The following is a 13,869-nucleotide window of genomic DNA, read 5'->3' on the forward strand; positions in this document are numbered from 1 at the left end:
ACAAGTTAATAGCAATCACTGGCCTAATCTGTTTGAAGAATTCCGCTCAACTGTAAACATCACTGAACTAATATGGTTTCAGGAAGAAGCTGCCAATAAATTTGCACTAATCAGATGCACTGACAGTCTGACACTTAATATTGGTACATGATTTTCATTTTTGCAAAGGCGAGTAGTGCAACAAGCAGCAACCAACTTACCGAGTCCCCATAATCTCAAATGTTTCAGCTTGCGTTTGGCATGTGTCAAAGATCTTCAAAGATCTTTGCAGTGCCAAAGTCTGAGATCTTGGGGTTCATGTCTTCATCTAATAAAATATTGCTTGCCTTCAGATCCCTGTGAACAATTCTTAGCCGAGAATCTTCATGAAGATATAAAAGCCCTCTTGCTATTCCATTTATGAGCTTGGAACGTACTACCCAGTCCAATTGCACACGCTTTCTTGGCTCTCCTTTAAAAGCAAAAGAAAAATAAATAAAAATAAAGGTAAGTTGTGCTCTTCCTTTTTAGTAATGTGATCCATAATTTGTATAACTAAAAGCTAAAATACAAAGACAATTTCACAAAGAGAAAGAAAAAATCCCAATTCAACAAAGAGGTCCACAACACAAGCAATGCTTCACAGATAGCAGCTTACTGGTTTCATAAGGAGTGATACTACATCTATAGGCAGATTACAGTTGGCTAAAGAAATGAAATCTCTTCGTAAGAAAACAAGAGAATTCCTTGCTCCTACATTCCTACGACTTCTTAGGATTCTTACGATCCAACCCCTCCAGTTTGTCAAACTCACCACCAGACAGACCACTAGATTCAAGTAAACGTCGAGCAAGTGACTGTAAAAAAGCAGTTTACACTTAACTTGCCTAATAAACTAAAGGAAAATATAAGAATCTGGGCTTTGGACGTGCAATCCCTATTGAAAGGTATCGCCTGCCCCCTTCTCACAACATCTCTGACCCCATCATTAAACAACCAAAACGCCTAAGTAAACAACAAGGGCGAGAACTGAAACATGCTTACCGAAGAGAAAATTGTCCAGACTAGCATTGCGCACAAACTCATAGATGAGTATCTTTTCACCACCTTCTAGAAAGCCTCCCAAAAGTAGGACAAAATTTCTGTGTTGAAGTTTAGCAAGTGTTTGCACCTCATTGTCAAATTGCTTTGGACCGTTCCCTGTATTGCGTGATAGTCTCTTCACAGCTATTTCTTGACCATCCAGTAGTTCGCCCTGACAAAGTGCATGTTAATGAAGAAAACAAATCCCGTATCAGTTTCATTCAGTTTCATATGTGGTATTTTGCAAACAGAGGTAAAACAAAATACTGAATACCCAGTAAACTGCGCCAAATCCTCCTTCCCCGAGCATGTTTTCCGCTGCAAAATCGTTGGTAGCAAATCTGACAGTGGCCAGGTCAAATGTTGGTCCATCCATCGGATCTGCTCTCCTAAAAGCTGAAATAAACTCAAGTAAACAAGGTAAATTGTTTAAGGGCCGGTTCTCATGTCAGTCGTTCGTATATATATTACATTTCTAAGGATGCTAGTTGTCAGAAATTGGATTTGGATCAGAGTAGGATGGGAAAAAGGATTCGATTTTTTTTTCTCATATACAAATTTGAATTTTTCTCGAATTCAAAGTTTTGACAAGGTAGAGAGAGTGGATTTGGAAAACACACCCCCTTTTTTCTAAGCATGGTGGTTATTACATAACCCTATAAATAGGGGTAGATGACAAAGTAAAAACATACTGAAACAGTAAGACTTGGACCCTTTTTGTGGTAAAGTATTATGAGAAGAAGTGTATATTCTCTCCTTCCACAAATATTGTTGTGGAAGTATACATTTCTCCTTTATATGAGAATTGTTGCTGTGGCATTCATCCTCACATGAGGATCTTGAGCAAGTTACCTTTTACTTAGGTATAATATTTGATTTTATTTCCATTTCATTTTCTTTTCAATAATAGTATGAACCAATCAATGGTTTCATCAACCAAAGAGATGGTGTCGGAAGATGAGGAGCACATGTGCTTTCAACATGGCCACTGAAGATATGTTAACTAATTTAATCCAACCTTCCCAAATCGATGATAATTGTGCAAATCAAAATAGGAAGGATGATAAGGATCGACTCTGCTTTCTTGTAAACAGTAACCACATCAAGAAGACCAGATTCCAATGAAATGAAGACCTTCTTCCTCTTGAAAAATTGACCAAGCATTGAGCATAGTACACCTATGTGATGAACCACATTTTTAAAAAAATACTGTTTTTTGGCTTTTTATTTGCCTTACAAGCATTGGGCAAACCAATCTCCCAGTTTTCATCCTTTGCTGCTTAAAACTTTAAGTAGTATGATACTCCACAAGGCTACCATGTTGCTCATAACACATCCACACAACCATTGGAGACTCGAACTGCTATACTCATTCCGGCTCAACAGACCACGTTAAAGCGACTTGGGCAATCTTGTCAATGGACTCTCTCTTTCTTATAGCTTAGAGCTTCTCAGGTTGGGCGGCTGACAGTTGATGTTGAAGGTTGAAGAAAACATGGAGGATGATGAGCCCATATCACACTGGCAGGGGTCCCATGATTTGGGGTTTCAGATCAACCAGACTCCTCTTCAGCAGGTCGGACAGTATCCTAGCTGAGATGGCTTCTGGTGGGAAGTCGATGGAGTAGCTGAAGACACAGGCCATGAAGCCGCAGCTACAAATAATAGGCATGCTACTCAAAATGCAAGTAGCTTAAAATAGGCAAATCTTCTGGTTCCAAGATTGGGGATGAGCGTGTCCAAAGAAGAAAGTGTAAGAGTCAGGGAATCACCAAAGCCACAGTTACTGATGTGGGTTTCTAGGAAGTGGAATTTGCAAACTCCACTCAACCCAGGTAAGAGAGAGGGGAGAAAACCTATAAGGATGACCCCTTGCTACGCGAGGTTCCTCCAGGCTTCTTGTTCCCAGATAAGCAAACCAATAAAGGAAACAACAACTAGTCCTACTTAATGGTCAGAACGAGGCTCTAGGAGCTTGGAAAAAGGAAGATATACGGTCAGAACGAGGACATAGAGGAGCATCAGGGAGAAATGTATTACGTGATCATAGCAAAGTCTAAGTGAGTTTAACACTAGCTCTCTGCAGATGATGCAGGACTCGATGGTTGAGGAAAGCTTCCAGTATGAAACTGTAGTTAACTGATGCTCTCGAGGAATATAGGGGCCTGGCCGCTCGCCGAGCGAGCGGCCAAGCACGAGTTGTTACTGAGAAAGCGTCAGCCTGCCCTTTCCTTTTTCATATGATGTTGGTGGAGCATAAGCGTATTAATTGGTCCAGCACTATCAAATGAGCACAAATGCTTGTCATGGGACCCAACGGTGATTCAAGGCCAGGATGTTGCGACCAGCAAGTATTGGATCTTCCTAAAGTGTTGTAATAGAAAATTGAGTGAGGAGATTTATGTAGGTAGCCCATCTCGAAACCTCCTCGACCATCCTTTATGGTACGCCAGATTCATTGCTCTAAAGCTCACAGGAACATGCAACTTGGAAGGGATAAAATCCACTAGAAGCATCTATGCAAAGGAAAGATCTACAGACAATTTTAAGACAACAGCAACACTCCATGCTAACCCAAAAATTGGGTGCTTTACCCCTTCCTTAACCACCAAAATCAAAGATTGCGAGAAACTAGTCTCACCTTTCATCAAATCAACCTTCAATTTTAGTTTAGCCTTCATCGAAATATCGCCACTAGTTTGGGTAAAGCTATTGCAGCTGAATAATCTCGTATGCTCTTCAACTTCTATCAAATCTCCCTTATGAATATTTGTGATTGCTCGGAAAACTCTCCCAAATGGGGTGCATGTAAGATCATTTGGTGGGCCGACATATGTCTATGAGGAATTTCAGACATTATGGCTGTCTTAATGTAAATATCCGCTTAAGTGATTGCATTTCAGGATATTACGTTATTTTAGATGGTATGAGGTAATTTTGAAATGTATAGATACCGGTACGGAATACGGACTCTTTGATGGGTGGAATCCGTAATTGTTCTTATTATAAAATGGTAGTGGTCCCTGGGGTCGTGCAAGGGGTTGCCTGAAACATTGGTTTCTAGGGTTTTCCTCTTCCCCATCTGAGAGAGACCTCAAGCGCACCGCACGTACTCTGAAAGACCCTGCTGCGATCTTCCCGCGCACCAGATCAGATGGATTCAGGTACGCTTTCGCTTCAGTTTAAGGTTTCGTTTATTTCAATGATTTAGCATGAGCATGATCCTGTTTTAGGGTATATATTTTTTGTTTTGTATATGCATTATGGGGAGAAATCCCAACAATTGGTATCAGAGCCTATGTTCTTCGTTAAATCGTTGATTATTGATGATTTTGTACGTTATTCCCATTGGGATGTTTCCCCTTTTATTCTTCGACTGCAAGTTTTTGTTTTTCAAAAAAAAAAAAAATGTGAAGGGCGTGCGACGGAAGCCGTCGGGCTTCCGTTGCAGCCATATGGAGACGACGCATAAGGAAGGGGACGGCCGGATCAGTGGGCGTCGGTCGCCGGATGGGCGACGGGTGGCTTCTGGCCGTCCAGGCGGCGCCCGTCGGCGACCACCCAACAACACCGGTGGCTCCCTTGCATCGGGCGTTGCAGGCGATAGAAGAAAGGGGAAACAGGGTAGGCGACAAGAGGGAGGGCAGTGGAGCGGGAGGGCCCGATTCCGGCACCCACCTGCGCATCTCCACCACCGGAGGAGTTTCCCGTCGCTGGACGTCGCCGTGCCTCTCGCCGGCGCCCACCCAGCTCTCCGGTGGCTCTCTCGTTCTCGATGCAAACGCACAAAATTGGAAAGGGGCAGATTTGCAAAAGCAGAGGAGAAAACCGGCGGTATTGGCCGTTTTTTTTTTTTGGCGGGCGACGGCCGGCCGTCCTGGCGGCCACCCACGCAGTTGGGTGGCCTCCCGGTGGAGGCAACGCCTGCGATCGCTCGCGCGGTCGAGCGGGCGGGCGGACCGGGTCGGGTCTTGCAGACCCGATCCGGATCCATTAGCTTTAAAAAAAAAAATTCGTTTGCCGATTTAATGGTTTAACTATCCATGGTTTAACTTTTAAGAAACGGTTCGTTATTATCAAACCGGTTTTGAAAAGAATCGAACCGGTTCATTCAGTTTCAGACCGATTCAACTCGATTCAGAACCGGTTCTGACATGTTGGGACCGATTCAGATCTTTTCTGGACCGGTTCAGTTGGTTTTCAAACCGGCTCGTACCCTTTTGGAACCGGTTCGCACCTTCGGGGATCGATTCGGACATTTGGTGGAGCGGTTCATTCAGTTTTAGAACCGGTTCGGACCTTTTAAACCCGATTCGGACCATTTTGGGACCGGTTCATTCAGTTTTAGAACCGATTCGGGAATTTTCAGACCGGTTCACTTGATATTTAGACCGATTCAGGGCTTTTCAGACCGGTTCATTGAGTTCTGGAACCGTTTTTAGCCAATTTTAACCGGTTCAGTGGGTTTTAGAACCGATACGGTCTATTTTTGACCGGTTTGTCCAATTTTTAGACCGGTTCAGTCCTATTTAGGGGCATGTGGGTGTTCTAGTTGCGGTTTAAGAACGATAAGGGCCACTTTAAGGACGATTCAGTGGTTCTTGACCCACTTAAGCACAATTATGGTATCGGTTTATAAAATTTTGGACTCTTTTGGGCTCATATCATTGAATCATTTGGTTTTGGATTTAATGTAGGGCAAATTTGTATATAATTTGGTTTATGCATCAAGTTTTAGATTCATGTAAGGCAATTTTGTATGTGTCACGTCATTGAATCATTTGGTTTTAGATTCAATGAATGACAATTTTATATGTAAATTTTAATTCATGTATCATGTTTTGCATGTTTTTAAATTTGTGTGTGTACTTTAGATGAATATTTGGATTATGAATTTAATCTTTGGACATGTCTGTTGTTTGAAATGAGTAAGTTTGTATTTTATGTCGCCAAAGTGACCTCTGTTGTACGAATTTGCCTGTTTTGAACATTGGATGATAGTATACTTGATCCATGCGGGCACTGATCAACCCAAAGAATGATTGTTGCTTGGTCAGGTTTAAGTATACAGGACAATGAATATGTGATAATTTTTCAGGTTTCCATGTAAATAGCGGGTCAATCCAAAGATAGGCTCGTTGTTTGACAGAGTTAATTATCTATATTCATTGTTGACCAAGAATACCACTTGCAGTTAGTATTTCAATCCAAAGATTGGATATTAATGTTGCACCGGTACCTTGTGGTGGGATTTAGGCCATTGTATTTAAATTCATTTATATTTGTTATTTCATCTTTGTACATGTATTGATTGTGAGCATGTTTGGTATTTTTGGTTTGTTCTTTGTACAGTGAGTTCTGCTTATATGATATTTGCAAATTTTGAGTACTAATCATGAGTTAAATGATTCGATTTTTTCAAGTATGAAAAGAAAGACTGTTAATGAAATTGCAGTTGACCAATCATCCGTTAAGAAACAGAAGAAGCATAAGGAAGGCCTATTAGGCTGCTTCTTTTGCAAGGGTGAAGGTCATATGAAGGGGGATTGTACTGAGCATCACGCATGGCGTGAAATGAAGGGTACACTTTTCACTTTGGTTTGTTCTAAGGTTAATTTAACTTCAGTACCTAGAAACACTTCGTGGGTAGATTCGGTGTTACTACTCACATAGTGTTTATGCAAGACTGCCTAAATTGTCGAACGCCAATTGATGCTGAAAGATTCGACTATGTGGGCGATGGCAAGAAGGCGAAGGTTGAAGCCATAGCAGATTTTCGGTTATTGTTAAAGACTGGTTGCTATTTGAATTTGACAGAAACTTATGTGGTATCGTCTCTTAGACGGAATTTGGTTTCTTATTTTCTCATTGGACAAATTCGGTTATTATTGTTTATTTGGAGGAAGTGAATTTAAGTTGTTTCTGTACTCAAATTTGATTGTCACTGGTTCTTTGTCTAGTAGCGATAACCTTTATTTGCTTGATACGGTTGCTTCATATAATGAATCCTTGCATGTTACGTTTAGTGGTACTAAAAGAAAATTAGCCAAAGAGAATTCTGCTATGTTATGACATTGGCGCTTAGGACATATCTCTGAAAAGAGAATATAAAGGCTTATGTCAAAAGGAATTCTTGAGTCCCTTGATTTTGCAAACTTTAATGTCTGCACTGAATGTATAAAGGAAAAATGAACAAACATTAAAGGGTTATAAGTTTTATAATCCATTCAGTAAGTCTTTCTTTGAAAGGAAAATGCTAATTTCTTTGAGGATATTGAGTTTGGGGAGGTGATCAGGTTAGAAACATTGCCTTGGAAGAGGGACCAGAGTCCACTCTATTCGGAAGAGGGCAATGATGTTGATCTCCCTACTGGAGAACAAACTCAACAACCTCAAGAAAATTAAGTAGAGGTGCCACTGAGGAGATCCACTAGAGAGAGGAGAAATACAATTTCAAATGATTTTGTCTATCTCTAAGAACATGATGTTGATATGGGCTTAATGGAAGATGATCCTGTCAACCTCCAGCAAGCAATAGAGAGTTCTAAATCTCTTAAGTGGATAGATGTCATGAATGGGGAAATAAAGTCCATGATGGATAATGACGTATGGGAAGTTGTTCCCTTGCCTGAAGGTGTGAAACTCATTGGTTGTAAATGGATATTTAAAACCAAGAGAGATTCATTAGGTAACATCGAAAGGTATAAGGCACGTCTTGTTGCAAAGGGCTTTACCCAAAAGGAAGGCATTGATTATACAGAGACTTTCTCTCCAGTTTCGTTGAAAGACTCTTTCAGGACCATAATGACACTTGTGGCTCATTTTGACTTAGAGCTGCATCAGATGGATGTTAAGACAGCGTTTCTAAATGGAGACATTGATGAAACGATATATATGGTGCAACCAGAAAACTTTGCTTTAGGTGATGCAAAGAAAATGGTCTGCAAACTCAAGAAATCCATCTATGGGCTAAAGCAAGATTCCTATCAGTGATATTACAAGTTTCATCAAGTTATAGTTTCATTTGATTTTGAGACCAATATGGTTGATGAATGTGTGTACCATAAGTTCAGTAGGGGCAAATTTATCTTTCTGGTTTTATATGTCGATGATATATTGTTGGCAAGTAATGATGTGGACATATTGCATGAAACTAAGAAATTTTTGTCATCAAAGTTTGACATGAAGGATCTTGGTTGTGCATCTTTTATATTGGGGATCTAAATATTTCGAGATCGTTCTCGGGGTATTCTTGGATCATCACAAAAGGCCTACATTGATAAGGTGCATCAGCGATATGACATGAAGGATTGTAAACTATGAAAGACTCCAGTTGCTAAAGGAGACAAGTTTAGTCTCAAACAGTGCCCTAAAAGTAAAATCGAATCTAAAGAAATGAAAATGATTCCCTATTTGTTTGTTGTGGGAAGCCTTATGTATGTTCAGGTTTGTACTCGTTTGGATATTGTATTTATCATTGGAATGTTAGGCAGATACTTAAGTGATCCTGGTATGGGACATTGGAAAGCAGCCAAAAGAGTTTTGAGGTACTTAAAAAGAACATAAGATTTTATGCTCACATACAGGAAGTCAGACCAGTGGGAGATCATTGGGTATTCAGATTCTGACTTTGCTGGGTGCCAAGATAATGGTATTCAATCAGATTTTATGATTGCAGAATTTTGTCACGAGGTTGCGCATTATGCATGGTATAGAAAGACCACTAAGGTTGTTGTGTGACAATAATTCAGCAGTCATGTACTCTTATAACAGCCACAGTTTGTCAAAGTCGAAGCACATCGACATTAAGTTTTTTGGGCTGTTAAAGAGGGGATACAGAATGGTCAGGTGTCTTTAGAGCATATTGGGACAAACTCTATGATTTGCGGATCCGTTTACCAAAGGTTTAACACATAAGGTCTTTCACGAACATGTTGTTCGTATGGGGGTGTTATCCTTGGATGATGTGTTGGTTTACTGGGAGTTTGTATTTTGTTTGCTCTTATGTATGGACACATATTCAGTTTTCTGCAGAATAAAGTTTAAAGTTCTTTGGTTCCATTCTATATTTATGTGCTTATGTTTTTGATCTCCATAAGGTTTTAAAGTTGGACCAGTTGAGAATAGACATGTTGTAATCACATTACATGTAATTCTCATGCTATACATCCATATCAGATCTATGTCATTGATTATGTTAACATTTGTGATCATTGAAGGTTTAGCTAATTTTGATATAGCGAAAGCCGCTTTGGTTCTGTGTTGATATGATCATGGACGAGATTGGTGAAATGATGTTTAATAAGATAGCAGTTATGAGCTCTTAAGGTTTTGTGTAATGTCTGAATGTATTAAGACATATTTGGCTCAAGTGAGAGATTGTAAGATCATTGAATTTCAGACATTATGGCTGTCTTAATGTAAATATCAGCTTAAGTGATTGCATTTCGGGATATTACGTCATTTTAGATGGTATGGGGTAATTTTGAAATGTATAGATACCGGTACGGAATTACGGACTCTTTGATGGGTGGAATCCGTAATTGTTCTTATTATAAAATGGTAGTGGTCCCTGGGGTCGTGCAAGGGGTTGCCTGAAACATTGGTTTCTAGGGTTTTCCTCTTCCCCATTTGAGAGAGACCTCAAGCGCGCCGCACGTACTCTAGAAGACCCTGCTGCGATCTTCCCGCGCACCAAATCAGATGGATTCAGGTACGCTTCCGCTTCAGTTTAAGGTTTCGTTTATTTCAATGATTTAGCATGAGCATGATCCTGTTTTAGGGTATATATTTTTGGTTTTGTATATGCGTTATGGGGAGAAATATCAACAGTGCAAACCAGATAATTGGAACCATAACGGGGTTTTAACCCTCAATGTTTATGCAATGAGGCATGCGCCACCATTTGTTCACCAGTAACCAACCAAGCTCTTTTCCTTAAGATGACATTAAGTTCGCCTACATATGACACCCTAATAAGGAAATCCCCTTTGACAAACACTGCGGATATAGGCGAAACAAGGCCCTCCCATAGTAGTTCTTGGGTAGCAAAAACATAATCGACACCTACCTTCGATGAAGCACGGATGAAAGTGGCTACCGCATACCCCTGGAATGGAGCTGCCATCTTCGAACGGTTTCCTTCTTGAATGATGATCTTGGGGCGACCTTCAATCTCCATCACCTCTAGCCGAGAGATGGTCCAATCATCCTCCACCTTGCCCATGACTTCCTTGGCTCAATGGCCTTAGATTTGATCCTCAAGCTGCGTTTCTCCATTACATATCCATTGTTCTTAGTCGAAGAATCGCCAAGAATCAGAAACTCTTCTCCAAGATCAGTCTCCATCGCACAAACCCTAAACCCCCACTCTCTTTGCAAACCGCTATTTGCAAGTAAAACCTTTCTCACTCTTGAAAAATTGATGGAGGCTGCCGTTTGCCTTCACTGCAATAGGCTCCCAAGCAACAATCCCAGATAGGTAGGGGACTCGCCCAACTTCCTGCCATAGGACCCCCTCGTCACCCTCCCTCCTAGGTGAACTGAGCTTGCTTCGGGCCCTTTTACGGGCCAGAGACTGAAGCACGTAGTTGTTACGGGGACTCGCCCAACTTTATTAGATCAAAAGCTGTAGTTGTTACGGGAGCAGTACGCCTTTTGTCTTTTACTCAAGCAGTTTGATTTTTGTCTCTCTCTATATATATATATATATAGCAATTGATTTCAAAACCTCTTAAAATTTGACTCGATGTTAAACTTTGTTGATTTGTTAAATTTATAAGTTCTAATTCATTTTTTAAAACAAATAAAAAAGGCTGAAAGTCTAGAGATACGTACATATGAAGGAATATAAATTTTATCATCCTAGTTCTTAATACTGGGAGCTGGTTAAATACTTTTATATGTGAAACGAAAGACCCTTTTTCAATAAGAAAAATGAAGCGTATAAAAGTAAAATCACCAAAATATGAATTGGTTTTCAGAAATAACCAAATTGCCACGAAATCAGTTTGCGAAGTATGTGTACGAAAGCGTTCATGTGCAAGGGAGACGTGCTCCATGCGCCATGCGTAATTCTCGTTGGCTTGGAATAAGTCATACCATCTTTTGTCAAGAGCTTTACTAAGATAGTAAGGTTTTGCAAAAAAGAAATAGCAGGAATAGCAAGGATTAGGTTCCTAGTAAACCTGGTCATTAGCGTTTAGGTTAAAGGTAAAATTTCTTTTTCTTATTTACTTTTTCATAAACGGCTTCACTAAGCTCAATTCAGATCTTGGCTTGAGCCTAACTAAGTCGAGTTTGAACATTCTGAAGCGGAGCCCGAGCTCATAAACTTAAGCTTGAGTTGAGACCAATTTGTCTTGTGTGCAGTTGGCTAAACTAATTCGTCTACTGTATAGCATAGTTGGTCGAATGTGCGGAACAACCCGTCTCAAGTTCAATTCTTGTAAGCATTACCCTTTTATTGGTGTTGGAGGTTAAGGGCTGAGAGTGAAGTTCTCTCACAAGGGTTGTGATTCATGCAAACTGTGAGGACCCTCCCAAGGGTTGTAGTTGCAACCAAGGCTAAGGGCTGAAGTCCTGAGGACTTTCAAAATAAGAGTTGTGGTTGCTTACCCCCCTCTTTCTCTCTCTCCCTCTCTCTCAATTTTGTTGCTTTTTCTACCAACCTGTTTGTTGCAAGGCGTCCTCTTCTTCGTTCCTCTGCAATTGCAGAAAGCGATTTCTTTTCCACCAGTAAAAGCCACAAATTGTGCAACCAATGAGAGCCACAATCAAGATAGAGATGGCCAATATGATAAAGACACGCTTTCTGCTCTCGCTTTTCTGCGACCCTGCAAGTATAAAATATACTTTAGCGAGAGAGATTGAGAGAGAGAGAGAGAATAACCTGTTGGCTGTACCAATCGGTGGAGGGCTTGAATTTGGAGGTGGCGAACTGGGCGGAGGAGATGGGCTTGTTGTGTCTGTGGTACTATAAAAACTATTCGTATCAAACCTCACACGGCAACTTCCCTTGAGAAGTTCACAGCCTTTTGAATCGCCGCAAGTAGTCGAGTTGATTTGGGAGATGGCCGTCTCCAGGCAGTCCTTGCAATCTGCGAGGCTGGTGTCCCTGGTGCACTGTACCAGCCCGTAGAGCGTCTGTCGAATTGTGTACTCGGTCTCGCCCCTTGCGAACATGAGCCTCGAAGGCTCTGTTGTCGCTGCAGACGTGAGATTCTTCAGCAAACTGCCCAACGAATCGTAAAATTCTTCCGGGTATTCCACTGTACTGTTTGCCCAAGACCAACTATTGGAATCATTGAGGTTGAGGAGTCCAAAGAAGTTGGTGTTGGAGTAGCGCAGCTGGCACTTTTCAAACCATATGATGGCATCCTTCGTGTTAGGGCAGTATTGGAGGTGGCCCTAGAGATGCAGGATTTGCATTCCTCCTCGCCGACGTCGCCCCGGCACTGAACCAGGCCGTAAACTTCTTCCGTTCCTTGGCCCGCGGTGGTATTGGAAAAACCAGTGGAAGGGGCTTCGTTCCTCAAGGTGGAAAAGACGTCGACCATGTTCAGTTCAAATTCGTCTCCGTCCGTGTAATTGGCAGCGACGGAGCAGCGGCTTTCGGGAAGTCGGTTGCCGCTCATTGCAGGGTCGACATGGATGGAGAGGAGGAGGAGGGGGAGGAGAAGGAGGAGGGGGCGGGGGATGCCAATCTTCAACAACGTTAGCCCCATTACAGAGCAAACCGTCTCTAGTTGGGGGATCGGCCAGAAACTTGAACAATGCGTCGCCGGCAGGAAGGCCGTGCGAAGGGCGCGAACATAATTCCCGGTGGGGAGCTTTGACTTGCTTTAACAGGGACCACCCACCCCATTTTTCGATCAAGAATGATGAAAGGTGACGTAAACTGTAGGAAAATTCGTCCCTCAAGCTTGGAAAAATCAATAGTGGAATTTGAAGACGGGTATTATGAACATAACAAAAAAAATCCTAAACGAAGTTTCACGTCAAATCGGAGGAAAGATCATAAGGGGCATATCGATATATGGCCCATCAGGAAAAGATAATCGGCAGAATGTCATCAGCCAAGTGACAGTGGAAATCCCATCGGATTAAAGAATAACATGGAGAACATTTCCAAGTCCGCGCCATGTGAACTCTCTCTCTCTCTCTCTCTCTCTCTCTCTCTCTCTCTTAAAAAAACTCTGTCAGAAAATCCAAGATTCATAAACCAGAATATCTCCAAGTAGAATATATGACCAACCATTCAGAAAAAATTGCATATGGAAAAAAAAAAAAAATCATAAACGCTTGGCATAGATGTCAGTGGACCTTCGCTGTCATATATACAACTTGTCCATAATTCCTCCAACTGACGCTGTTTCGCAAGGAAATGTTCTATTTTATTTAAAAAATAATCAATAAATATTTCAATTTATCCATATAAAAGGATTGACCGATTGAAAATTATTTTATCATTTACTCTATTGTATTTGACAAAGGAAACAAATAGACAGATACCTTAAGGCCTAACTTCTTTTTTTTTTTAATTCGAAACTAAAAATGGTTGAATAGTGAGTCAAAGTGTTGTTTTATGTATATAAATTTCACCCACCGCTTGGCTTTAAGGGTGAGACCTCACCTAACCTCTTATTGTTAAAGAATGTTAATAGATCTGATTCCAACCAGACATGCTCTTAGTATTTGCTTGTTTGAATATTCACATATTCAAAATCATATTTGAATCTGAAATCTGATTTCACAATCTAAATCCGAATTTTACTGATTTTCAAAATGTAAGCGTATTAAATATAA

At 40.9% G+C, this 13,869-nt stretch overlaps 1 protein-coding gene across 1 annotated transcript; it reads right to left on the bottom strand.

Annotated features, from left to right (window-relative positions):
• Window positions 1-11,683: 11,683 nt before the first annotated feature.
• Window positions 11,684-12,528, bottom strand: LOC116267637 (cysteine-rich receptor-like protein kinase 25). The gene is made up of 2 exons (XM_050075216.1): window positions 11,967-12,528; window positions 11,684-11,897 (listed from the first exon to the last, which is right to left on the bottom strand). Exons 1-2 carry the CDS (start codon window positions 12,244-12,246, stop codon window positions 11,725-11,727), a joined length of 453 nt encoding a protein of 150 aa, XP_049931173.1. The 5' UTR covers window positions 12,247-12,528; the 3' UTR covers window positions 11,684-11,724.
• Between the last annotated feature and the right edge of the window lie 1,341 nt (window positions 12,529-13,869).

Source organism: Nymphaea colorata, chromosome 14, assembly GCF_008831285.2.
Source record: "Nymphaea colorata isolate Beijing-Zhang1983 chromosome 14, ASM883128v2, whole genome shotgun sequence".
In the NCBI taxonomy this organism is placed as follows: Eukaryota; Viridiplantae; Streptophyta; class Magnoliopsida; order Nymphaeales; family Nymphaeaceae; genus Nymphaea; species Nymphaea colorata.